Source organism: Dipodomys merriami, unplaced genomic scaffold (assembly GCF_024711535.1).
Source record: "Dipodomys merriami isolate MVZ:Mamm:240054 unplaced genomic scaffold, mDipMer1.0.p SCAF_25, whole genome shotgun sequence".
Lineage (NCBI taxonomy): Eukaryota > Metazoa > Chordata > Mammalia > Rodentia > Heteromyidae > Dipodomys > Dipodomys merriami.
In genome coordinates this window covers 20,032,553-20,060,330 of record NW_027203937.1, presented here as the reverse complement: position 1 = coordinate 20,060,330, position 27,778 = coordinate 20,032,553, and the positions used below count along the sequence as shown (strand labels likewise).

The 27,778-nt window shown below is 43.4% G+C and overlaps 1 protein-coding gene across 1 annotated transcript; it reads left to right on the top strand.

Annotated features, from left to right (window-relative positions):
* The first annotated feature begins 8,483 nt into the window (after positions 1 to 8,483).
* On the top strand, positions 8,484 to 26,689 carry LOC138836464 (tripartite motif-containing protein 5-like). The gene is made up of 8 exons (XM_070035171.1): positions 8,484 to 8,635; positions 13,708 to 14,182; positions 15,178 to 15,273; positions 15,734 to 15,964; positions 22,017 to 22,039; positions 24,475 to 24,575; positions 24,706 to 24,732; positions 24,962 to 26,689. The coding sequence occupies exons 2-8, from the start codon at positions 13,769 to 13,771 to the stop codon at positions 25,684 to 25,686; spliced, it is 1,617 nt and encodes a 538-aa protein (XP_069891272.1). The 5' UTR covers positions 8,484 to 8,635; positions 13,708 to 13,768; the 3' UTR covers positions 25,687 to 26,689.
* Positions 26,690 to 27,778: the final 1,089 nt, after the last annotated feature.

The following is a 27,778-nucleotide window of genomic DNA, read 5'->3' as shown; positions in this document are numbered from 1 at the left end:
GTTTTACCACAGTGTGCTAACTCTTGAAACCTGTGCAGTCCAGGCCTGCCAGACTGCCAGTCACCACAATTCAGACAGATAGTCTCAGAAAGCCAACAGGAAACACACATCTGTCCTACCATGTAATTTATGTGTACTGTCTATCCTATAATGCATGTTGCATGCTTGTCACCCAAAATATATGTTGTTATCATTATAGCTCACTTAATGGAAGGTTATGCTGCTCTAAAACTCTCCTAAAATATAGTTCTTTGTTTCTTTCTTCAACACAATCTAAGCTAGTGTTTATGAATTAAAAGAGAAATTAAGGGATGGTAGGGGAAATATAAAGGAGGATGTAACAATGCTCGATAGGAAATGGACTCATTACCTTGCTCATGTACAGTATCTTTACAATAAAAATATATATTAAAAAATTATTTGTTGTTGTAAATTAGCTTTGTTTTCTGCCCATTTTGTATTGTCTGTGTTGTAGTTTATACTGTTGATACCATTTCTGATTTATAAAATTGTCTTCTTTAATTTTAATTTTGTCAAGGTGATGTACAGACGGGTTATAGTTACATACGTAGTTGTCTTATAAGGTTTTGCAGGTTTTACAAAGTTTAAAAAGTGTTCAATTGTAGATAAGTTATTGTGGCTTAAAGAATTATGCCACTAAGGAAAAAGCTTCTAGATTTATTGAGCTTTGAGTTCTGCCTAAGCATGCTTGACAGGGCCAAACCAAATGATTTCGTGTACTTTATATTACCTGCACACTGAATGTCCCCTATTCCTACCTAGAGTCTCAATTAAATCGCTTTGAGGTCCAATTAAGAGACTCACTGCTTTAATAATCATGAGTTTTACAATGTAGAGGACTAACTACAAACCCCTTCTTGAGAATGCTCTGACATCAGCAGCCACCAAGACAGCAAGTAATAGTAGGAGCAGAAGCAGCCAAAGCACCCACATCCTGAGCAATGCCAGCAAAGCCCAGGCTAGGCCTGGACTCCATTCATACCAGCCTTCCCTGCATAGCACCCTAAACAGATCCCCACCTGGGCCAATGCTCCACCCTGCTATCCATTCCTTCTCTCCTCCCCAGAAAACATGTGTTCAAATCCTACCTGGTGGCCTCTATTACTCAATCAGAATTCTGTTCCCTCTGCTCTTGCCTGTGCCCTGCCTATATCCAGTGTCTATGTACCACGGTAGAACAAATTCCTTCATAAGTACCTCTGTTGCAGGGTCTCTGTTTTGAAAACTTGAACCCAAGCCAGTGATCAGAGGTTTCTCTATATGGGGAAAACTATAATGCATGCATTGGGAGCTAATGGTGATACTTAATAATGGTTAGAGCTGGGTGCTGGTGGCTCATGCGTGTAATCCTAGCTACTCAAGAGGCAGAGATTTGAGGATCGTGGTTCAAAGCCAGCCTGGGCAGGTAAGGCTGTGAGACTCTTATCTCCAATTAACCACCAGAAAACCAGAAGTGGCACTGTGGCTCAAGTGGTAGAGCCCTCACCTTGAGTCAAAGAGCTGAGGGACCGCTCCCAGGCCAGAGTTCAAGCCCCACCACTGACAAATAATAATAATAATAATTAGATTTGTGTACCTTGCTGTAGTTGGCTGGTTGGAGATAATATTCCTCTACTACATTGTTACTTAAACTGTATAAGCAAGAGCTCTTACTCATATGAGTAAGCCTGATTTGAATCATAACTACTGGGAATTAAAAATCTCCCATTCAGTCTACAGCCTTGAGGAAACTTACAGACCCAAAATCTCTTGAAGGAGCTGGACACTACATTTCCAGTTAACTGGCAAAATGCAGGCTAGTGGTATGGCTGTATCAGTAGAGAATCAGGTATGAGCAAATAAGCGCTAGAACTAGAAAAAGAAATACACAAGAATCTAGAGAATGGGCTGGGAAGGTGGCTCAGTGGTAGAGCACTTGCCTTGCATGCATGAGGCCCTGGGTTCGATTCCTCAGCACCACATAAGCAGAAAAAAGCCGGAAGTGGCTTGTGGCTCAAGTGGTAGAGTGCTAGCCTTGAGCTGAAGAACTGAGGTACAGCGCCCAGGCCCAGAGTCCAGGCCCCACAAGCGGACCCCCCCCCAAAAAAAGAATCTAGCGAACAAGACCTGAAACAACAGAAGGCAAGTGACCTGATTTAAGACTGCAGATTTTGCAGCATGATTAAATGGTATTTTCAATAGGCCTTGCTGGGTTAATTAGAGTTGAAAAATAAACCTGTATTTCCTCTGACTTACTTCATAAAACAAATAATTCCTTTATAAACTCTAGAAATAATTGTGAAAGCCAAAATGCATAGCTTCCTTGTATTTGCAGTAAGTACAGTTTTGGAGGCAAGACACAAAATGTATTCCCCACACACAAAAATACAGATAGAATGAAATTAAATTTTGGGAGGTAATAGAAACTTTAGAAGATCGGACACTCCAGAAGAAGTAGGTTACTCAGGGTAGGCTTTTTGAAGGGTATATTTAGTCCCAATCACTTGCCCTCTCTTTCCTTCCTGGTTCCCAAGAGACAAACAGCCTGTGGCACACACCACCACTGTCATAGCAGACTACCTCCTTCTATAGGTCCAGAAACACAGAGCCAAGTGGCCATGGACTGAACTCTGAAAATACGAGTTCAAAGAATAAGTTCTGTCTTCCTTGAGTTGTATAGGTAAGGAATTTTGTCATGGCCACGAAAAGATTGCAAATTGAGGGAGGAAAACTGGAATCTTTGCCATAATCAAGTCCAGTATTGGCTGGTCTTCTAATGCTCACAGCTAAATATGCAATTCTTGCTCCAATAGGATGACAACATGGCTGTTGATGCTTCAGCAAGATTTGGGAAGGCAGAGTGTCTGGTAGGCAGAAGGTAGACTACACCTTGTGGGCATAGACTTATCTATAGCATACACACCAAGAAAGTTCATCTCAGTGAACAAAAACTTAGTTTTATGAGATCGAAAGATTACAAACAATAAACAAAGCACAAGTATTTAAGCATCAGGGAAGTGTCTAGGGGTTGTTCATGAGGCCATTTGGAGGGCACAAAATGCACAGTCCGCATGCCTTTGCTGAGGTCAGGGTGAGGCATCTGGACTGTTGCCCGGACTTTGGTTTTCTCCTTCTCCCTCCCCTCCCCTTGCAGGCTGCAGCTAAGTGCAGAGACTGTTGCCAGGGATATGGAGGAGTTTTCTCCTCCCGTGGCAGCACACGTTACCTCACACAGTACACAAATCCTCAGGTGGGGTCACGTTAGCAACATGGCTTCGGGGAAAATCACACACCTTATCACACATCTCCAAGAGAGAATTCTCCCTACAGAATTGGGACTTGAACAATGTCAGCTTTCTAGGGCCATGCTGTTGTCTCATCTAGCAGAAGTTGGACTTGCCAGTATCCAATATTTTTATCTTTTGTTCTGGCCATTTCTCATAGAAGCCACTCCTACCACCACCACGATCACTGTCTTTTGGTGAAGCCCAACTTAATTCTTGAACTCCAGATCCTCCCAACAATAGCTTCACAAGGGCTGGGGTTACAAATAAAACCCAAAGCACTGAGCAGCTACTAGCATCTATTGAGTTTGTGTCACTGGATGGAGGTGAAGTTTAGTGAAGATTCCTTTTAAACATAGGAACTCTTCACTTAGGGTCCTTGACTTTGATCACAGAATAAGAATTTATGTCCTGTAATCCTAGCTACTCAGGAGGCTGAGATCTGAGGATCACAGTTCAAAGCCGCCTGGGCAGGAAACTCCATAAGACTCTTATCTCCAATGAACCACTAGAAAACCACAAGTGGCTCTGTGGCTCAAGTGGTAGAGTTTAAGAGCTCAGGACAGCGCCCAGGCCTAGAGTTCAAGCCCCACGACTGACAAAAAAAAAGAAAAAAGAATTTATGGACATGTCACTATGGTAAGAAAACTTGGCAGAGCTTTATTGAGTTAGTAAACAAGCAAGCAAGCAGACAAACAGGCACAAAAGGGTAAGGGCAATCCCCCAACAACAAATCCTCAAAGAAACAACTGCCTAATAAATAAGTGGACTAATGACTTAAAGAGAAACTTCTCTGAAGAAGAAAGAAGGATGGCCAATAGACACATGAAGAAATGCTCAACCTCTCTAGCCATAAAAGAAATGCAAATCAAAACAACTGTAGTAGGAAGACCCCCTACTCAGGCAGGCAAGCCCACCTAGTCTTCCGGAGTGACAGAGCCCACCGCAACAAAGTTGATATTAAAGAAGCAACTTTATTGAGAAGGTTCCTACACTGACCGGCCAGGGCCGCAGCACAGGCTCGGGAGCTGATACTGCGACCCCGAGTGGCCCACGTACTTAGGTTTTTAAAGGCAAAAATCACAAGGTGAAGCCTGGTCACATAGGCAATCAATGAGATTTTCACACACCCAAAAGATTGCACTGTCATACCAGACCACACGCAGGTGGCCAATGAGGTTACACTTTGTCACATAATGGCTGTTTAAACCAGCCTATCACTTTTGGTTTAAATGACTTATGAATTCAAAGGTAAAGCTGAGCTTAAGGTAAACATACACAAAGGAGGTTAGTGGAGTTTAACATAAGCATGTGAAAAAGGTGGAGTTTATAGTAAACTCTGGACGTTGCCAGCATGCCAGCATTACTAGCCAGATTACTGGCTATCTGTTTAGTGGGTCAGTCATTAACAGAATAATGAAGGTGGGTTAAATTAAGGGGAGGGGGACCCAGAGGCATTCTTTTCATTCCAAAAACTGGGCTGGTTGGAGCCAAGGTTTTTGTTTTTGTTTTTTCTAAAATCCCTAAAACAAAAACAAAACCTGTAAAGAAGCTGTCCCAGCTCAAGTCTCCTCTCAGGGACTAATTCACAACATTGAGATACCACCTCACCCCAGTTAGAATGGCAAAAATCAAGAACTCTAATAACAACAGATGCTGGAGGGGATGTGGACAGAAGGGAACCTTACTGCATTGTTGGTGGGAGTGTAAACTTGTTCAACCACTTTGGAAAGCAGTATGGAGGTTCCTCAAAAGACTTCACATAGAGCTCCCCTATGACCCAGCAATCCCACTTTTGGGCATTTACCCAAATGTTTACAAACAAGACCATACTACCAGCACAACTATGTTTATTGCAGCATTATTTACCATAGCTAAGATATGGAACCAACCCAGATGCCCCTCAGTAGATGAATGGATCAAGAAAATGTGGTATATATACACAATGGAATTCTATGCCTCCATCAGAAAGAATGACATTGCCCCATTTGTTAGGAAATGGAAAGGCTTGGAAAAAATTATATTAAGTGAAGTAAGCCAAGCCCAAAGAAACATAGGTCCCATGGTTTCCCTTATCTGCAATATCTAGTATATGTATGAATCAAGCAGAAAAGGTCAGATAAGGTGATGTTAGGAAAATGAACCCTAAGATATGTATTTAAATGTTTTTTTTCTTTCATGCATTTGTTTCTAACACATTTATAAGATTATTTCTTTGTTGCTTTGTATGTCCCTCCCCCACAGTATAACCCCTGCTTTCACTCTATTTGATGTCGGTATAATTTGTGGAGGAGAAGGGGAAAAACAAGTGGTTTAAGGATACAGGTGGACCCGTTGCAACAATGAGATGTACAAGTTGTCATGTCGAAAACGAACTTTACAACTTTGGGGGGGGGGATTGAGTGGGGTGGCGGGGGAAGGCTGGGAAGGGATGTGAAGGGTAAACAAAGGAGGAGGCTGCAATGCTTGATAAGAAATGTACTCATTATTTTGCCCATGTAATTGTAACCCCTCTGTACAGTATGTTCACAATAAAAAAAATAGAAATAATAGAATTTCAAAAAAAAAGGGTAGGGGCATACTCTTAACAGTGTGGGTGCTCTCATGAGAAGAGACAGAGACACAAACACGCAGACACACACACACACAACATATCCAAGGAGAGACCCAGAGTAACACACAGCATCTTGAGATGTTGGGTATTTCTAGAGTAAAGGGAGGGTGTTTGGCTTTCAGTTATGTAAAGCTAGGTGCTCTGTCTTTGCTCTAACCATACCAGATGATATTCTCTGAGTTTCCAGGCAAAAATGTGTCCTGTCATAAAACAGATGCTTATCCTTGAAGCAAGGAACTCCTGGTTATCTGCATTTTGGGGCTTCCTGTGTTGGGAGCTAAAAGTTAAGTCTCTCAAACTTGATAGGCTTAACTATCTCACTGGAACAACCTGAGGTTGAGTTTACAATCCCACCTTTTCACCACGCCCTAAAGTAAACACCCTGCAGCTACTAACGACCACCTTTTCACCCCACCCTAAATCTACTAACGACCACCTTTGCACCACGCCCTACGTCCAAGCATATAAATACCCTTGTGTGAAAAATAAAAATTGGCAGCTTGATCAGAATCCTTGTCTTGCTGTCCTTCTTCGTGTCTCTTGTCCCTTCATTCCTTCTAGCTTAGGTTCACCGCCCTCATTGAAGTCCTGCGGTCGGGACATCCTGTCAGGCAGTTGTGAATTCTTGGGTGAGAAATGCATCCCTTAGAAAAGAATGCATTCAATTGTCTCTCTTTGAAACAAAGATATCATTTTTAAGATTCTAAATACCATATTTCTGAGTTGCCTTCACCAGGCCTCAGTTTCCTTAAGTGATCCTGTGTCAAAGTGAGGCCATTTCTTTAATTTCTTTGTCTATATATAAATAAGTTATTGGCTCTACTGCTATGGAAGCATTGATAATTTAAGGGTTAATGCAAAGAAACACACAAGAAGTGTATTGGGTTTATTTACTTATATCTATATGCCTTATTGATATTTGTAGAGGAGGAAAGGCTTCATGAATGAATGTGTTTATGAGTAAAAGGTGGGGGTGGGGGTAGGATGGGGTCTTAAGGAAAATGGAGTTGCTTAGGTTCCTCAGTGGCTCAAGTGGTAAAGCTCTAGCATTGAGCTGAAGAGCTGAGGGACAGCGCCCAGGCCCAGAGTTCAGGCCCCACAACCAGCAAAAAAAAAAAGAAAAAAAGAAAAAAAGAAATGTAGATATCTACCACAGCCACCCAGGTGCTTAACTACTTTACTCAAGCCTGTATCTTTGAAATTTTCTTTTAATGACTAACGTGGAATTTCTTTCTACAAAGAGGTTCTGCCTTGGATGTTTGGCCCTATTTCTGCTAGCTACATTGAATTTTCCTCTTATTTTTTCCCCTTTTAACACTTGGTCTTTGTGTTTTTTCAGGAAAAGATTTCTAGTAAGATACAAAATATAGGTAAGGTTATAGCAAATTTTTTTGTTTTTGTTTTTGTTTTGGCCTGAGCATTGTCCCTCAGTTCTTCAGCTCTACCACTTGAGCCACAGCACTACTTCTGGTTTTCTGGTGGTTTATTGGAGGTAAGAGTGTCATGGACTTTCCTGCCTGGTCTGGCTTTGAACCATGTCCTCAGATCCCAGCCTCCTGAGTAGCTAGGATTACAGGCGTGAGCCACTGGTGTCCAACTATAGCAAATTTTTTAATGAATAGTACATTTTTATTAGGGCTGTCTTAGAGAGGAATCAATATCAGACTTTTCTATGTCTGGTTTTATAGGAGTTTAAATGGAAGGTTTTAGTTCTAGCCCTAGGTGGGCTCCAACTTCTGATCCTGCTGACTCTTGCCTGTGAGTGTGGACAAAAACAGACCTGGAGTTTAAAGACCCCAGACTTCTGGGATACTTTCATCTACGGGAGGGCGCCCCAGAGACCAAGACTCCAAACCAGTAGATGCAACAAGCAAGAGGAGTTTATTCAGCATTTGTGCAAATGGTCTCTCTGCCTAGGCACAGGAGAGAGCCCTGAACCGTGGTTACAGGCATTCTTAAAGGCAAAAACCACAAGATTAGCATATAACACCAGGTGTCCCCGGGATTGGCCCATTTAAAAGTCACTATGTACTCCAGCAATCATTTGTACTAAGCGGGGAAGTTTATAACACTCTTTGTAAAACAGTTGGCTCAGGGCAAGTCTAGGGGGAGCGGTCACCCTGGAGGGAAGTTTACATAGTTACAGGCTTGTGATCGATTAACATTTGGCCTAGTTTGCTGGACTTGACAGGTGGTCCTTATCTTGGGTCCCATTTGACCACTTGGGGAATTTACTTGTTTCTTCTTTATTTACGACTACAGAGCTTGTCCCAGGGCCGACATCTAGGCTCCAAAACTTTTTATTTATCTCCAGGGAGGGGAAAAGGGTCAGTGCTAGCGCAAGCAAGTTTACAGAAGCAAAACCAGCAGTTAGCAATTGTAAAATGTAACTCTAATTTTTAATCTTTCAGAGGTACCAGAGCTGGCTAGGAATGTCTTCTTAGTGGATCCCACCTGGGCACAGTGGCAGACACCAGCACCTTAGAACTAGTCAAATGTGCCATTCAAAGGCCCAGGATAGACACAGCTCATTGGCCCACAGTTTCTCTTCCCCTTCCTTCCCCGCCCTCCTGGGTGGAGTTTAGGTGTGCAGTGCTGGGGGATCACTTGGGACACTGGCTTCCTAGTCTTTTCCCTCCTCTTCATCCAATCTCCCTTGACTCCCAAAGGTGCACTGAGCAGTTGGAAGAGTCCAGAGTTTGGGAAACTGTAGAAGAAAAGCACTGAAGTCGCTTGGGTGAGTTTATTTTTTATCAGGCCAGCTGCTCTGAAGGGAGGGAGAGCCCAGCCCACAGACTTCCTGCTGTGGGCTGAGTGCAGACTGTGAGCAGTACCTGTGGAGGGGAGGCCTGGGGAGAAAAAGAGGGTTAAAGGTGGCCAAAGGCTGCTTCCTGAAGGGACATTTACCTCTCCTGGTGCAGTCTGCCTCCTCATCTGTAATTCTGAATTACTGCTAAGGAAGTGTATTGGAGCAGTCTCTTTTCCAGGAACAGATCATCCCTTTCCCCAGCCACAGGGGCCTATGAGGCCAGACAGATCATTAAAAAGGAATGCAGGGAACACAGCCTTATTCAGGATTTTTTTTTTTAAATAGCAGTGGTGTCGATGGAGTCTGTCAAATAACTGAACACATACATGAAATTCAGAGAAATTTCAAAATTGGAAGTGTTTAGTTCCTGCTCCAAGTCAGTGCTGGTATAGTCATGAGAGGATTTGCTCAATGTTTTGCTGACCTTTGGTGAATTACTTCTCAGGCACTTTGCAAATATGTGTTTCTTTGAAATTAGTAACTAGAGAATTGTTCTGTTCCCTTGCAATGTCCTGATTCCTTTCTTTTCCTCATGGTTTGCTTCCCTGTGTTGGTGATGTCTGCAGGTGCAATGGAGCAGTCATGGCTCTCAAGCTTTACCTATCACTTTCAAAGGGGAAAAGCTTGTAAGGAAAGTGGGCTACAATAGTGATTGAGCAGCCTGTGATGGCTGTGGTTCTTGGTTGGCACAGTGGTTTACTCTCCATGCAGCTCTCTGAGCTGTGCTCATGGATGGCCGAGCATCTTACAAAAATAAGAGTCTCACATGGTGAAATTTTAGCAAGAATGTACTTTTAGTAAAGCAGGGTTAAAGTGGGGGAGAAATAGAACCATTACTTGTTCCCTATACAAGCAGTGGGAGTTAAGGACTCAAAATGGCAGCTGTTACTTGCTGCCTTTGTTTTTTCTGAGCTGGGAGAATACAAGTGGCTTTTCAGCCCCCTCCCCTACCAATAGTTAGGCAATGCTTCTGCATGGGTCCAGGGATGAGCCTCCTCTCCCCTCACAAACACGAATGGTAACATTCAGAAGTTCTTTTGCAAGGCCTGCTTTTCCTTTGCTCAGTCATTAGTGGGTGCCAAGCCCATGGAAGATTTAGTGAAAACTTCTCTTCTCAAATACTTGAGTGTAACAGCATAGAAGTCATTGCAGGTGTAGACATGAAGGCAGACTGATCTCTCAGGGCATTGGCTTGAGGAATCAGTCAAGAACATGAAAAGATAGGGCTGGGAAGGTGGCTCAGTGGTAGAGCGCTTGCCTTCCATGCATGAGGCCCTGGGTTCGATTCCTCAGCACCACATAAGCAGAAAAAAAAGCCGGAAGTGGCGCTGTGGCTCAAGTGGTAGAGCGCTAGCCTTGAGCTGAAGAGCTGAGGGACAGCGCCCAGGCCCAGAGTTCAGGCCCCATGACCGGACCCCCCCCCAAAAAAAAAAAAAAAAAAGAACATGAAAAGATCATGATGAAGAACGAACATCCATCCCCATCAGACTGCCTTGATTTTTTTTTTTTTTTTACCATTTCTTTTTTTGGGGGGGAGGGGTCCAGTCGTGGGGCCTGAACTCTGTGCCTGGGCGCTGTCTCTCAGCTCTTCAGCTCAAGACTAGCACTCTACCACTTGAGCCACAGCACCACTTCCGGCTTTTTTTTCCTGCTTATGTGGTGCTGAGGAATCAAACCCAGGGCCTCATACATGCAAGGCAAGCACTCTACCACTGAGCCACCTTCCCAGCCCAAAACTGTAAGGCTTTTTTTTTTTTGTCAGTCATGGGACTTGAACTCTGTGCTTGGGCGCTGTCTCTGCGCTCTTCAGCTCAAGGCGAGTGCTCTACCACTTGAGCCACAGTGCCACTTTTTTTTTTTTTTTTTTACCATTTCAAAGGGTAAAATACCTCCCTAATTTCCTGAAATCCCAACTTGAGTTTGTCCTGCCCCATTTCTTCAATTTAACCCAGGGCCAGATGGCTGAAGACAAGTAGAAGTGCTATCTTCCACTGACATCATGCCATATAATCTAGCACTTGTCAAAAATAATTTAAGTCTGGCTGGTAAGGTGGCTCAGTGGTAGAGCACTTGCCTTTCATGCATGAGGCCCTGGGTTCGATTCCTCAGCACCACATAAGCAGAAAAAGCTGGAAGTGGCGCTGTGGCTCAAGTGATAGAGAGCTAGCCTTGAGCTGAAGAGCTGAGGGACAGCGCCCAGGCCCAGAGTTCAGGCCCCACGACGGACCCCAGAAAGGAAGGAAGGAAGGAAGGAAGGAAGGAAGGAAGAAAAGAAAGATTGAAAAGAAAGAAAGGGAGGAAGGAAGAAATGAAGAGGAAGGAAGAAAGGAAGAAGGCATTGTTGGGTACCAGTGGTTCACGCCTGTAATCCTAGCTACTCAGGAGGCTGAGATCTGAGGGTCCAGTTCAAAGCCAACCCAGGCACAGGAACATCAGTAAGACTTTTATCTCTAATTAGCCACCAGAAAACTGAAAGTTGTGTTGTGGTTCATGTGGTAGAGCCTTGAGCTGAAGAGCTCAGGTACAGGCCCAGGCCCAGATTTCCAGCCTCATGACTGACCCCCCACCAAAAAAACCAAAAAACCAAAACAAAAAAAAATTGCAAATGTATTGCTAGAAACAGTATTGTTTATACTGTAGTCACTTCAGCCCTTTCTTATAAGTTAACACTTAGGGAAAGTATTAGAATGAATAATACTGATACAAAAAAAGGAACATCTGTGCAAAGATCCTGAGGCAGTAATGGTCTGGTGGGTTTGATTCTAAGGTTGTGCTTTTGGTCTGGATAAGAAAAGAAAGATTGTGTGTGTGTGCATGTGTGTGCGTATATGTGTGCACTGTGTCCTGAGGCTGAATCAGGTGAGGATCTGGATATTATCCCTGAGTTTTGCTCAAGGTCAGAGCTCTACTGCTGGAGTCGCAACTCCACTTCTATCTTTGTAGTGGTTAATTGGATATAAGACACATGAACTTCCATTCCCCAGGCTAGCTAGAATACAGACTTGAGCCACTGGTTCCTGGCAGTTGTTTTTAAGGTCTACTTCTGGAAGGATCCACCCCCACACTGTTTTCCCAGGTGCATACAGACATCAGGCAAGCCACAAAGATATGGGCAGACTACCTGATGTCGGCAGGGCAATCTATAAGCCTGGCTGTAAATATTTCATTGTGGGTCCAACTGAAAAGCCCCCCCCCACCTCCTAACATCTAATGGCTTTTTCTTTTTAAAAAAAAAATTTTTTTTAATGTTTCTTTTTTTTTATTGTAAAGATACTATACAGAGGGTTACAGTTACATGAGCAAGGTAATGAGTACACTTCCTATTGAGCATTGTTACCCCCTCCCTAATGGCTTTTTCATCAACCTCTGCTTCCTTGCTCGGATCTCATAAAAACCCAACTCCTGTCCCACTTCTTTGGACAGTCTTCAAGTCCACAAGAAGGTTGTGCCCCTCACTGACATCTCAATAAACAGTCCTTGCCTGTGGAAGATCAGGTCCAGGCTCTTCCCTTTCCTTTCTCCTCCATTTTCTTAATGCTTCTAAAGTTGCCACGCCTACTCCAGTGGAGTCTGCTTAGCATGGGAAACCATCTATCAGACCTAAGAAAGGGGCTTCAGAGACCTATCTCTGAGTTTTGGGACTTCACCGAAGTCTACCTCAGAGAATGGGGCTTTATAGAGACCTATCTCCGAGTTTTGGGACTTCACCGAAGTCTACCTTGGAGAATGGGGCTTCTAAGAGGCCTACTCCTGGAAAGGCTGGCAAACCCCTGGGAAAGATGTGTTTCTGCCTTTCTTTTCCTCATAGGAGTGCCTATTAATCTTTTACTGTTTCTACTGCTCCTTGTACTTACTCATTGTCAACGTTCCCTTATTCAAAGCTCTTTCTTAAGAGTATTGATGACTCCAATATCTGATGAGTGTCTTAAAAAATATGACTGACTCACCAGAGTTAAGTGCTACCCTGAAACCCCTCTTATGGAGGCTAGTAGACAAGTTATAAGTAAATATAAAAGTATTGGGGGTTTCACAAAGTCACTTCAGCAGAAGGAATTGTTTGTAAGGGATTTACAAGAAGCTGCAGGCTCAGCTAGAACAGAAAGAATGTATGGCAATTGCTGAGATAATTATTTAGGAGAAAGAATTTCCTGCTATTTACTAAGAGACTTGCTAGATCCAGGTCTCCTTGAGGTTTACTATTAAAAAAGGAACAGGAAAGATCTTATGGGACAGTTAAGGCCTCTATAAAAGAAGGTAATGGTTAATTGGTGACAAACCCATTGTATTTCTTAGAGATAAGCAGGAAACAAGTGCCTATCATGTGACCAGCTGGTGACCACCCAAGAATGAAGCCCTGCAGCAAGATTGTGTAACCTTTTGCCCTTTCTCATGGAGACTTTTGCTGTAAAAGTTTGTTATCCTCTGCATTAAATCGCACTCAGCATCCACTCCTAATGTGTGTGAGTTGTCTGTTTGCCATCTCCCCATCCTATTCCAGGTTCCTCCCCTAGGTGTCCTCCGTCGTCCCGACAGAACCTGGTCCGAACCCGGTCCGCGGCATAAAGTTTAGTGAAAAACAAGGAAATGGCAATCATGACACACAGGAAATTGATTATAGTGCATGAACTAGGAGTAGAGTGTTTGAAATTATTATGAAAAGTTTATTTTTCCACATTCCTAAGCATTCTGTTTTCTGTGTGTGTGTGTGGGGGGGAGTAATAGTACTGGTACTGGAGCTTGAAGTCAGGACCTTGCACTATTGTTTGGCATTTTCACTTAAAGTTAATCATAAATCTACTTCTAGCTTTCTGCTGATGTATTGAAAATGAATGTATGTCAGATTGGTTTACCTGGGCTGGTTTCAAACCATCCTTCTCGGGTAGTTAAAATTAGAAGTGCGAGCCAATAGCAGCCAGCTCCTTTTGTTTTTCTGACTTTTGATATTGTAGTTTGGCCTATCCTTTCTAATGTGCTCCCTTTTTATCTTGCCAATCCTGCAGCTACCTCAGCAGAAGGAACTGCAGAAGTCCAAGAAAGACAGGAACAGGAAAACAGCCACCAATGGCTTCAGCAATCTTGGCCAATGTAAAGGAGGAGGTGACCTGCCCCATCTGTCTGGAGCTCATGATTGAACCCATGAGCATAGACTGTGGACACAGCTTCTGCCAAGCCTGTATCTCATCAAGCTATAAATCCACAATAGGCCCTAGAGGGCCTGTGTGCCCCGTATGTCGATTCCCTTATGCCTTTGAGAGCCTCCGGCTTAATCGACATTTGGCCAACATAGTGCAGAATCTCAGGGAGGTCAAGTTGAACTCACAGGAGCAGAATGTGCATCACTGCACACAGCATGGTGAGAAACTCCAGCTCTTCTGTAAGGACCATAGGAAGGTGATTTGCTGGCTTTGTGAGCGATCTCAGCAGCATCATGGACACCGTACATGCCTCTTGGAGGAGGTTGCCCAGGAGTACCAGGTAAGAAATGAGGGATGAGGGAAGATAGAGCACAAAATAATCCGTGAGGGAAATATCTACTGGGTGGGCATCTGTTGTAGTTTAAATACCTATCATTCCAGGACTGAGAAGTATGACTCCGTTCCACTCTGTGGGGACTTTCTCAGGCCTAAAGGACATGTCTGTGTAATCCACTGACTTATAAGAAAATGAGTCTTAAGTATGAACTGTTGACAGCAGCAAATATTTCTTTACTATATCTTCCATCTATTAAGATCTGGTGACCAAGAAAGTTCCTTTTAGCAAGAAGTAAATTAAATGAGTTGAGATGTAGATTATTTTCCCTCACACAGGACCAGAATCTTCTTGTTTCAAAAAGAATCCATTTATCCAGGGTCTGGTAGTTCATGCCTATAACACTAGCTACTCAGGAGGCTAAGATGTGAGAATCATCATTCCAATTCAGCCTAAGCAAAAATGTCCATGATATTCTTAGCCCCATTTAATCATCAAAAAGCTGGAAGTGAAAATGTGGCTTATGGAGTTAGAGGACCAGTTTTAAATAGGAGGAAAAACTAAGGAGGAAAGCTAAGCCAGAGCAAGAGGCTCTTGAGTTCATTCTGCAATACTGGCACAAAACCAAGAAAGAATCAATGTAGCTGGGTGTTTTAGTACAGGCTTGTAACCTATGAATTACTGCCATAGGGAGACTGTAGCAGGAGGATTCAGAGTTTTAGGTCAGCCTGGACTATAAAGAGAGTTGGAGACTAAGTGAGACTGCTTCAAAACAAGCTAATAGAATCATTCTGTTATTGGTAAAAGGATTGTTACTCTATTACCTGAGACACACTTAAAGAGGACTTTTGCCACCTCAGTGTTTCTTCCAACTGTTAGACTTAATTCTCACCCTTTCTGTAAACTCTAGTCTCTCACCTGATTTCCTTCATACTATCCCTTATCTAGAGGCTGAGAAAGTTCAGAGAGTGACTCTGTCATGGTTCCTTCCTTGTTCGCAGGGCAAGCTCTGGGCAGCTCTGGACAAGCTGAGGAAGAGCAAGGAAGAATCTGAGAAGTGGAAAGCTGAACTCCAACAAGAGGAAATGTCTTGGAAGGCAAGCTCCTGAGGAGCTCCTGTCCTCTCTTTTCCCTGACAGTTGATAAGATCCAAAGTCATTTAGTTAGTCTTCTTTCCTTTCCCATGGGGGTGGGGGCTGGGAGTGAGGAGATCACAGAGGATCCCAACTTTCTGGGGGTGGCCATTGCTGTGATGCTGGTAAGGGAAGGTATTTGGCAATGGATCATACTCCTGTCCTCAGTATTTGAGATCTGACGGGGAATTCAGGAATGGGATGAGGAGTGACACAGATAATCATGAGTCTTGGACACAGGATAGCTGTGTAAAAGCTAAGTCAAACTCAGTCATCCAGTTTTGTCTCAGGCTAGGCTTTGAAATGTCACGAAGGGAAAATATAGCTCACTAAGTACTTCTCCTCTCCTTGAGCCTCCCTCCTCTATGAGACCTCCCCACCTGATAACCCTGAGTGTGCCTCTCTGTCTCTTTCTGTTTCAAAGACTCAAATACAGGGCAAGATACAAAATGTCCAGGCAGATTTTATACAACTGAGAGGCATCCTGGACTCTGAGGAGGAGAAAGTACTGCAAATGCTGAAAAAGGAAGAGGAAGATGGTTTGAAAAGGTTTGCAGGGTCAGAAAACAAGCTGACCCGGCAGAACAATTGGGTGACCAAGCTCATCTCAGATGTGGAGCGTCTGTTAAAAGGGTCGACAATGGAGATGCTGCAGGTAAATCTCTGACTAGTTCCCTGTATCTGAGATTCAGAAAATCTTCCCTTCTCTTTTCTTTTTACTGTGGTGTGTGTGTGTGTGTGTGTGTGTGTGTGTGTGTGTTTTGTGTGTGTGTTGTGTGTGTTGTGTGATGAGTGTAAAGTTCTTTAGGCTCCATAGGACCTCTTTTTCTAGTCACTTGCAGATGTTATAGAAATAAAGAGTGTATGAGTGCCAAACAAAACTTCCATGTTAAGTAATTTCTCACATGTGGTAGAAACATTGAATCTTACAGAGAGAAGATCTCTTATAGTTAGTAATAATTTATATGCTCCCATTTGGTGTCATCTGGTATTGATTTCTAAGCACCATTTTTTGTGTGTGTGTGTGTGTGTGTGTGTGTGTGTGTGTGTGTGTGTGTGTGTGTGTGTGTGTGTGTGTGTGTGTGTGTGTGTGTGTGTGTGTGTGTGTGTGTGTGTGTGTGTGTGTGTGTGTGTGTGTGTGTGTGTGTGTGTGTTTATACTAGGGCTTGAAACAAGACCTCTCACTCTTGGCTTAGGTCTTTCACTCAAATAGAATACTATTTCAGCCACCTGTTTTTGGCTGGTTATTGAAGATAAGAGTCTCTTGGATTTGTCCACCCAGCCTAGCTGAAGCCACCAGCTTCAGTCTGAGCCTCCTTGAATAGCTAGGATTATAGGTGTGAACGAGCCACTGGTCATGTGATTTGGTCACTAGTAAACAAATGAACTTCTGGGTATAAGTGATGTTTCTACTTTTTGTCTTATAGAATGAATATTAATACCTCTCCTTTATTCCTTTTTTTTCCCCCCCAGGCCTAGGGTTTGAACTCAGGGCCTGAGTTTTTTATTTATTTATTTTTTTAATTTTTTTTGCTTAAAGCTACAGCTCTACCACTTGAGCCACAGTGCCCCTTCTGGCTTTTTCTGTTGATGTGGTACTGAGGAATTGAACCCAGGGCTTTATGCATGCAAGGCAAGCTCTGTACCACTAAGCCACATGTCCAGCCCTCCTTTATTCTTTCTACCTGAAAATATTGTGAATGACAGGTATTATTTTTCCCTTAAATATACTATAAGATTTTTGTCAAACAAAGCCATCATACCTATTTTTTTCCCTTTTGATTATGTATCATTCCTAAGTCAGTTTTAGGCAATATATGTCTTCTATCCTTTAAGAAATCTCTGTTCTGCCAACACTGGTGGCTGTGGCTCATGCCTGTAATCCTAATTAGTCAGGTGACTGAGATCTGAGGATTGGGATTCAAAGCCAGCCCAGTTAAGAAAGTCTGTAAGACTCTTATCTCCAATTAACCACCTGAAAACTGGAAGTGGCGCTGCTGTGGCTCAAGTGGTAGAATTTTAGCCTTGAGTTGAAGAGCTTGGGGACAGTGCCCAGGCTGAGAGTTCAAGCCCCATGACCGACAAAAAAAAGAAAAGAAATCTCTGTTCTAATTGACCTTTTCTGTCTTTGATCCAGTATATCTGTTCCCTTTTCTCTGTCCCATAGTTCATAAGGACCTCATTCTACTCTATGCCTCTGGGAGATCAGCCTTTGTACATTCCACACAGTTAATGTTTATCATAAGTTGTTTTTGTGTTTCTGTGCCTGGCCTATTTCATTTAATATAATTTCTTCTCAGTTGATCCATTTTACCCCAATGAAATGTTTTCCTTCCATTTTTTAAGTCTGATATGTATTTTATTGTGTTTATCCCATTGTTATAATCCCTTCATCTGTTGCTGGATGTTTAGACTGACTTCATATCTTAGCTTTTATGAATAATGCCCCAAATGAAGCTTACCATGTAGACAGCTCTTAGATATGCTGGTCCAGATCTTGTAGGTAGATTCAAAGTAGCTGGATTTCTGGATCAAACAGAACTTCTGTTTAAATCTTTGGGGAACCTCTATAGTGCTTCCATAATGACTATACTAATTTACATTTCTTTAAAAATAATTTTTTCTGCCAGTCCTGGGGCTTGAACTCAGGGCCTGGGCACTGTCCCTGATCTCCTTTCACTCAAGGCTAGCACTCTACCTCTTGAGCCACAGCACCACTTCCAGCTTTTTCTGGTTATGTGGTACTGAGGAATTGGACCTAGGGCTTCATGCATGCTAGGCAACCACTCTACCACTAAGCCATATTCCCAGCTCACGTTTTCTTTTCTCTACATCCTTCCCAACATTTGTCTTTTGCCTTTATGAATAGGTATTCCGCCATGTCTGAAGTCAAAACGCAACTGCACTTTTACTTTGCCTTTCTCCAATGATTAGGAGTATTTTTTTGTATGTTTACAGGCTACTATTTTCCTCTCCTGTGTGTGTATTTGGGTTTGAAAGTGCTTTGTGCTTTCTAGGCTGCTTCTTTACCACCTGAGCCATGCCTTCATGGCTGAATTTTTTTTTTTTTTTCAATTTTAGCTTTTCAGTGAACCACTTTTTGTTTCCTTGATTTTTATATTTCTTAGACTGTCACAATTTCTGCTCTAATCTTTATTACTTTGTTCCATTTGTTCATGGTGTTGTTTTTAAGATGGACTTCTTATTTATTGCAGATAAAAGCCATGTAAGATCAGAATTCGTGTGTGTGTGTGTGTGTGTGTGTGTGTGTGTGTGTGTGTGTGTGTGTGTGTGTGTGTGTGTGTGTTTGTGCCAATCCTAGGGCTTGAACTCGGGGTCTAGGTACTGCCCTTGGACTTTTTTTTTTTTTTTTTTTTGGTTCTGGTCATGGGGCCTGAACTCTGGGCCTGAGCGCTGTCCCTCAGCTCTTCAGCTCAAGGCTAGCGCTCTACCACTTGAGCCACAGTGCCACTTCCGGCTTTTTTCTTTTTACTTATGTGGTGCTGAGGAATCGAACCCAGGGCCTCATGCATGTAAGGCAAGTACTCTACCACTGAGCCACCTTCCCAGCCCATCCCTTGGACTTTTTTTGCTTATAGCTACCACTCTAACACTTGAGCCACAAGTCTACTTCTGACCTTTGGGTGGTTAATTGGAGATAAGCCTGTCCTGGGCTTTCCTGTCCAGATAGCTTCAAACTGCCATCTGCAGATCTCAGCCTCCTGAATGGATAGGATTATATAAACCACCAACCCCCAGTTCTATTAGGATTTTGTTAGGAGAGTAACATTTCATGCATGTCCTATGAATAAAGTCAGCGAAGAACAATGTGATTCCGAAAAAGACATAGACCAGATCCTGACAAGTTTGGGCTTAAAAATTTGGTTATGACTGAAGTTATGTTTGTTCCCAACAATTCTTTTTACCATTTTTTTTTTTTTTTTTTTGTCGGTTGTAGGGCTTGAACTCTGGGCTTGGGTGCTCAAGGCCAGTGTTCTACCACTTGAACTACAACGCACTTCCTCTTTTCTAGTAGTTTATTGGAGATAAGAGCCTCCTGGACTTTCCTGCCTGGGCTGGCTTTGAACCGGGATCCTCAGATCTCAGCCTCCTGAGTGCCTAGGATTACAGGCACAAGCCACTGGTGCCCAGCTCTTTTTACCATTGACTGTAGTTTTGTTGTATTTGTTTGTACAATTCAAATACAAAAAACAGAACTCCATGTTTATGTGTAAGAATCCATCCCAGCCAGGCGCAGGTGGCATACCTGTAATCCTAGCTACTCAGGAAACTTTGATCTGAGGGTTGAGGTTCAAAGCCAGCCCTAGCAGGAAAGTGACTCTTATCTCCAGTTAATTACCAGAAAACAGGAAGTGGTGCTGTGGCTCAAGTGGTAGAGCCTTGAGCTGAAAAGCTGAGGGACAGTACCCAGGCCCAGAGTTCAAGCTCTAGACCAACCAAAAACAAAACAAAAAAAACAAACAACAACAACAAAAATCCATCCCAGGCTTCCCAGGGGACCACGCAGAGACAATCCCAAAGGGAAGAGGGGGAGGGGGAGGGGGAGGGGAAAAGGGGGGATTATAAAGAGGTTTATTGGGAGGAGGGGGAGGGGGAGGAGGAGGAGGATTATAAAGAGGTTTATTGGGAGGAGAATTATAAAGAGGTTTATTGGTGGGGCCATCTTCCCTGCAGGAGAGGGAGACAAATGGCTTCTGCCCCTATCCAGGTGGTAACTGGTCACTATGGGGCTAGTGGTGAGAGGTATTCTGCCTGTGCCAGTAGGTCTGGGTGGAGAGTGGGCGTGGCCAGCTATCCTGGCTGGGGCTCTAGGGCAGGGAGGGGCTCAGGGTGGATGGAGCTGGGGGCTACCAGCTGCCTCAGGAATGTAGTGGCCTTGGCTGAGGACCTGCGGTTTTTTGTTTTTTGTTTTTGTTTGGTGCTGGGGTTCGAACCCTGGGCTTTGCCCTTTCTAGGCAAGCACTTTTCCACTGAGCTACATCCCAGCTCTGCCCTTGGTTTTTACAAGGAAACCAAGTATATTACCACTTATTTGTTCAAATCAATAAAAACACTCCATCTGCCATGATAAGGAATAGAATATGGCTTAAAAGAAAGCAAACAACAGATGGGTGCCAGTGGCCCCAGCCTGTAATCCTAGTTACTCAGGAAGCTGAGATCTTAGTGGTTCAAAGCTAAGCCAGGGCAGAAAAGTCTTTGAGACTCTTATCTCCAGTTAACCACCGGAAAACCAGAAGTGGTGCTGTGGCTCAAGTAGTAGAGCACTCACCTTGAGCTGAAGAGCTCAGGGACAGTATCCAGGCTCAGAGTTCAAGCCCCAAGACCAACCAAAATGAAAAAAGAAAGAAAGAAAACAAACCATGTAACACCTCAAGGTGTAGACTAACCCAACCAGGTAGACACTGAAGTTCAGTGTAAATACAATAGTATTTTATGACAGTGAGATGGTAACAATACTCCTCTGGAATACAAAAGAGAGGTGGCAGCCTTTACTTGTGGAATAGGGGTGTGATCTAGGCAGGATGAGGAACTAAGAGCTCAGGGTCAGTTTGGGCTACACAATAAGGCACTGGAAAGAGACCACACACAAATATAAATGCATAGAAATAGGCATGGTGAGAAAGACAGGGAGAAGGCGGGGAAGGTGGCTTAGTGGTAGAATGCTCGCCTAGCATGCATTCCTCAGTACCACATACACAGAAAAAGCCAGAAGTGGTGCTGTGGCTCAAGTGGTAGAGCGCTAGTTCTGAGCAGAAGAAACTCAGGGACAGTGCCCAGGCCCTGAGTTCAAGCTCCAGGCCTGGCAAGAAAGAAAAAAAAAAAAAAAAAAGGAGAGAGAAGGGGGGGAAAAAGAAACCGGTATTTAATATCTGATAACCAGCTGGTAGATTCCTCATTATTGAGTATCTTAAATTATATTAAAGTGAAAGAGGTATTTGTAAATGAATTTGGAAAATAACTTCTCGTACACGTGTGTTGAATCTTAGGGAGAACATTTTAGTTGGTGTCTAGAATAAGGACAATTGTGAGCTCCATTTATGCTGTAAGGTAAATCCAGTTAGTGAGATGCAGAGAAGCCACCTTTTGAGAGATCAAATCTTTATTAAAGATGGAGTCTATTAAAAAGCCAGAATCTCCATGGCAGACTCTTATCTCAAAGACCAGCAGCTTGCACCAAGTGTACAAGGACAGCCACATTTGGGGTAGAGAGCAAACCTGGCACGAGGTACAGAGCTGAAGCTCATCAACATGACATATGGAGCTAAAATTGCATCTGAAATTGGAAGGATGGCTAGTGTCACCTCTGGGCATTTCAGTGCTGTCTGGAGAGCAGCTACCAGGATGTCTGTAAGAACAGGTGATATTACTGAGACTCAGTCTTCTTACTTTATAACAAATTATTTAGAAGAAACAGCTTTAGGTCTCAAAAGCAGCCAGCCTAGTACTTGGCAAACATCTATCAGTTTATATTTGTGTTTTAAAAAAATGGAAGAACCATGTAGTATTTAAAATCATCTCCTAGAGAGCCAGGGAATGACTAGACTTATTGAGTCTTCTCTTTCTGATTTTTGTCCTCGTGGGTTCATCTCTAACCTTAGCACCACAGAGGTTGGTACGATTCTGATGACACTTTATAAGAAAGGACAGTCTTATTTCCTTAATCATGTTTTCTGCTTTCTTTCTAGAATGAGAATACCATCATGAGAAGGTATGTGTGGGATACTAGGAGGGTCCTTTGTTTGGTGGGACAAGATTTGTAGAACTAGCTAGTACTCAAATATAGTATAACATCTCCTAGACCAGGGAAATGAACTTGTAGTATTGTCTTCAGTTCTGGATAAAAATCAGGGTTTGGGCACATTAGGACTATTGGGACTAAATTAGATCCTTTGGTAGCGAGTAAAAGTTATGAAAAATTAGAATGTGTCAAATTATATTGAGGATCAAGTGATACAGTAGCAGATTCCTTGTGGCATACCATTTATTTACCCAATATTCCTATATCAGCTCTGGTCCTGGATCTCAGAGGTGTTTCATTTATTTATTTATTTATTTGTCAGTCATAGGTCTTGAACTTTGGGCCTGGGTGCTGTCCCTTAGCTCTTCAAGGCTAGTACTTTACCACTTGAGTCACAGCACCACTTCCGTTTTTCTGCGTGGTTTATTGGAGATGAGTCGCATAGCCTTTCCTTCCCCAGGCTGGCTTTGATTCAAGATCCTCAGATCTCAGCCTCCTGAGTAGCTAGGATTACAGGCGTGAGCCACTGACACCCGCCTCATTTATTTTCAAATACAACAAATCTTCCTTGTCTACCTTGTACCCATAATTGTCCACTGACAAACTTCCTATGTGTTTGTACATTTCTCCTGAAAACAAGTGATCAGTCGAATATATGAGTTCAAAAACAGTTATCTTGACCTGTGGGAACAGGATTTTGTCTCTGGTGTAAATGGTCCATGTGGCTCACAGACTTTACAAGAGTGATGGAAGATGTCCCTGTGTCTAAGGATGCACAGCCACCTGGCAGCATCACCGTCTCTCCTCACCAGTGGATTTCAGAGCAGCATTATTTGTTGTTCATAAAGCTCCCTTTTCCAAATGTTTGTTATTTCCCCCAGAGAGCCTGAAGGCTGAGCTCTCTCAGAGCTCTGTAATGGGCAACTGGCTTTGAAGTTTTTGGGTTTCTCCAGATGTGATTTTTTTTTTCCTTTGGCAGTCCTGGGGCTTGAACTCAGGGCCTGAGCACTGTCTCTGAGCTGTTTTTTGCTCAAGGCTAGCACTCTCTCAGCCTCAGTTCCACTTCCGGTTTTTGCTGTTTATGTGGTGCTGAGGAATGGAATCCAGGGCTTTGTGCATGCAAGGCAAGCTCTACTGCTAAGCAAGCTTCCCAGCCATCCAGCTGTGATTTTTATACTATGTATCCCTTGAAAATCCAGAATGAGCCCAGTGCTGGTGGCTCATGCCTATAATCCTAACTACTCAGGAGGCTGAGATCTGAGGATCATGGTTCAAAGCCAGTCTGGGCAAGAAAGTCCAGGAGACTTTTATCTCCAATAAACCACTAGAAAACCAGCAGTGTGGCACTGTGGCTCAAGCGGTAGAGTGCTTGCCTTGAGCTGAAGAGCACAGGGACAGACAGTGCCCAAGCCCAGAGTTCAAGCCCCACGACCGACAAAAAAAAGAAAAAGAAAATCCAGAATGATGGGCTGGGCAGGTGGCTCAGTGGTAGAGCGCTTGCCTTGCCTTGCATGCATGAAGCCCTGGGTTTGATTCCTCAGCACCACATAAGCAGAAAAAACTGGGAGTGGCGCTGTGGCTCAAGTGGTAAAACGCTAATCTTGAGCTGAAGAGCTGATGGACAGTGCCCAGGCCCAGAGTTCAGGCCCCATAACCAACCAAAAGAAAAAAAAAAAGAAAAGAAAATCCAGAATGAGCCAGATTCTGTCAACTTATTTCCTGACCATTTCCTAGAAACCAAAATTCATGGCAATTTAGGGTCTTCCATGAATCATGCAGATAGCAGGAAGGTAGACCTGAGTGTATTTATAATGACTTCAGCCATAGTCTATCCTTTCTTTTCTAGGAATCTAAGGTAGGTACATCTAATTGTCAGTAGTGTAAGCAACAGGTAGATTGTTGGCGATGAAGGTTATAAAATCTGAAGTTTAGGGCTGGGAAGATAGCTCAGTGATAGAGTACTTGCCTTGCATGCATGAGACCGTGGGTTCGATTCCTCAGCACCATATAAGCAGAAAAAGCCAGAAGTGGCGCTGTGGCTCAAGTGGTAGAGTGCTAGCCTTGAGCTGAAGAGCTGAGGGACAGTGCCCAGGCCCAAAGTTCAGGCCTCACAAATGACTAAATAAATAAAATCTGAGGTATTTCCAAGTGCTGGTGGCTCACACATGTAATCCTAGCTACTCAGGAGGCTGAGATCTGAGGATCATGGTTTCTGATCCACGAGACTCTTATCTCCAATAAACCACTCAGAAAACTGGAAGTGTCACTATGGCATTGTGGTAGAGCACTAGCCTTGAGCTGAAGAGCTGAGGGACAGAGCGCAGGCCCAGAGGTCAAGCCCCACAACTGACCAATAAATAAATAAATAAAGCTGAGGTATAGAACCTTGTTCATTTCATCCCTAGTTGTGAGCTATTGACAATGAAGAAACCAGTAACGTTCCCAAAGAAAAAACAGACTGTGTTCCCAGTAACTGGTCTGAGAGGAGTGCTGCACATTTTTCCAGGTGAGGAGATCTGGGTTAGGGTGTGGTTGTGGGGGTTTAGCTGTGGTAGGGGCCGGTGTAATTTCTAGATATGGCTCCTAGCTGTGAAGGGTGGACACTGTGGTGATGTGGTCTCCTGTTGTCATTTCAGAGCTGACTGATGTCCACCAATACTGGGGTAAGAAGCAATCAGTTCCTTGCCATCTATCAAAATGTTTTCATTCTGACTTAGGTTACTCTTTCCTACACACAATGATGCTTATGCAGTATTCTACCTTTCCCTGTTTCATTATGATTTCAAAGTTCTCTCCAGGTCTCTCTCACATTCCTGTTATGCTTTTGCTTATAACATCACAAAAAGAGTTTCTTCTGTCCATTACTCAAACCTGTCATTTTTTTTTCTACAGTTTACGTGATAATGACTACAACTAATGATTCCAGAATTGACATTTCCCCGGATCAGAAACAGATAAGATACCGGAGTTCTCCAGTCCCTCCCAATACATTTGCCTTCGGGGCTTCATATGAATCTTTTTATGAAAATCCTTTTCTTGATCCAGTTTTCGGTTATCAACAAAGTTTTTCTCAACTTCAAGAATATAATTTACCTCTGCTAGGGGCCCTGGGTGCCCCTGTAATCACATCAGGGAAGCACTACTGGGAGGTAGATGTGTCTAAGAAAACATCCTGGCACCTGGGATTAAGTGATGGAAGATATTTCACTATTTATAAGAAAGAATTCCAGCCCCTAAGCAGACGTGGTAGAAGACAATTCAAACCCAGTCTAAGGTGTAGTCATACTGATAATGGAGTTCCTCAACCTAAAATTGGTTACTGGATTATAGGGATGGAGGATAAATCTGGGTATAAAGTTTTTGGGGAGGATCCTACCACCCATTCTCCTTTGTCCTTGCCCCTGTCTTTGCCTGTCGCTCTTGAACGTGTTGGGGTTTTTGTAGACTACCAGGCTGGCTCAGTCTCATTTTACAGCACTACATACAATGCATTTCTCATCTACAAGTTCACTAACTGTGCCTTTCCCCGTGAAGTCTATCCATATTTCAATCCTTTACAATGTCCAGAACCCATGACTCTATGCGATCCAGCTCTTAAGCCTTTTTACCCCTTTTGACACTTCTGTGCACTGTCCCTGGCCCTGGTATGTGTTTCATGCATCTGATTCTCTATGCCACTTGAAACGTTGTTTCTTCATGATTTGAATCTTTCTGATTAAGTGTTCTTTGCTCATAGCTAGGACATAAACCTTTCCTTGGGCCATATTCTTCCTGATACTGTGTTTGTTTTGGGGAGACAGGGTTTTTGTCGTTGGTGATGGTTGTGGGGCTTGAACTCTGGGCCTGGGATCTGTCCCTGTGCTCTTCAACTCAAGGCTAGCTCTCTACCACTTAAGCCACAACACCACTTCCAGTTTTCTGGTGGTTAATTGGAGATAAGAGTCTCACAGACTTTCCTGACTGGGCTGGCTTTGAGCCACAATCCTCAGATCTCAGCCTCCTAAGTAGCTGGTGTAAGCTTATTCACCTCTATTTTGGGTCAAGCACAAGCCAGGCCCAGCCACAGTTGCCTATTCCCACCGGCCCTGACTGCATCAGCAACAGAGTCCAGATGTCAGTCCCAGTCATGCTGGTTCTAGTGTATAATCCCAAGGTGCCTACTATAGAATGTATTGTCTTTGCTCTGAGATGTTTCCCCTGGCTACATGACTTTGCTACGCGCTGGGTATAGAATGTATTGTCTCTGTAATAGAATGTTTTTCCTGGTTGCAAGCCAGCTACAGAATGTCCTGCCCTGGCTTCTGATATCTCTAGTGTCCAGCTGTGACTACAAAGATTTCCTGCCCCCAGCTCCTTCTGCCTTCAAACTGCTGAGACTACATCTACCTCTAAGGCTGCAAGAGCAGTTTGCTACTCTGTATCTCATGAGAGATAGCCTGTCAGCTTCAGCTCATAATAAATGCTTCTTTCTTCTATGTGTCTGTCCAAGTGACTTTCTGGGTCAGCGCTTACAGTTAGTATTACAGGTGTGAGCCACCAGCACCCAGCTATACATTGTGTTTTAAATTCATATTCCTGCTCTCTATATGCAATCTTGAATAAAATCCTGAAATGCCTGTGCTTATTTTCTTGCAAGTTGCACATAAACAGTAACTCATTTTTTTTGGGGGGGGGGGTCCGGTCTGGAGCCTGAACTCTGGGCCTGGGCGCTGTCCCTCAGCTCTTCAGCTCAAGGCTAGCACTCTACCACTTGAACCACAGCGCCACTTCTGGCTTTTTTTCTTTTTGCTTATGTGGTGCTGAGGAATTGAACCCAGGGCCTCATGCATGCAAGGCAAGCGCTCTACCACTGAGCCACCTTCCCAGCCCTCAGTAACTCATTCTTTAGATAAGTGTAACAATAAGTTATACATTAAACATCTACTGAAGTCTCAATAAATATTCTAGTCATTACTAAAAAACATGGGTTGTATCAGTGTCCATAAAATGGGTGTGTAAAGTTAGAATCTGGAAATGACTTTACTCAAGTATCCTATTTAGGTTCATTGGGAGACAAAGCAATTTTTTTTTTAATTTTCCTTTTTTTTTTGATTGGTAGTGGGGCTTGGGCACTGTCCCTCAGCTCTTCAGCTCAAGGCCAGTGCTCTACCGCTTGAGCCACAGCACCACTTCTGGTTTTTCTAGTGGTTTATTGGAGATAAGAGTCTCCTGGATTTTCTTGCCTGGGCTGGCTTTGAACTGTGACCCTCAGGTCTCAGCCTCCTGAGTAGCTAGGATTACAGGTGTGAGCCACTAGCACCTGGCAAAGCAATTTTTTAATCCAGACTCCATAGAGGAGAAAAAACTAGTGAAGTGATTTCCAATGTCCAAAAGAGAGTTTTTAGTTGGCCTAAGTTAGGGGCAGGAACTGATATCTAGTGGGTAGATGCCAGTAATTCTGCAGGACATTCTACAAGGCATAGGATAACTCTTGCTGCAATGTTACTCAGTTCAAAATGTCAGAAATACTGAGTTTAAGAAACCTTGCTTAATCCTTTTGACTTGCAGGGTCAGTGAAGTACCCAGTGTCTGCACTCCTTCCATTTTCATAGCTGTGCAAGGACCTCCCAATCATTCTAACAATTTGTATCATCTCTGAATCTCCACAGAACAGTATTCTACCTCCTAGATGGGAGGGGGTGGAGGATGAGCAGAGGAGCAGTTGATGAG

Excerpts from the sequence above, each read along its gene's own strand:
- LOC138836464 (XM_070035171.1), top strand. The coding sequence starts at position 13,769 with ATGGCTTCAGCAATCTTGGCCAATGTAAAGGAGGAGGTGACCTGCCCC. Across the intron at positions 14,183-15,177 it reads AGGTTGCCCAGGAGTACCAG|GGCAAGCTCTGGGCAGCTCT; the intron begins GTAAGAAATGAG and ends CCTTGTTCGCAG. Across the intron at positions 24,733-24,961 it reads TGATGTCCACCAATACTGGG|TTTACGTGATAATGACTACA; the intron begins GTAAGAAGCAAT and ends TTTTTTCTACAG.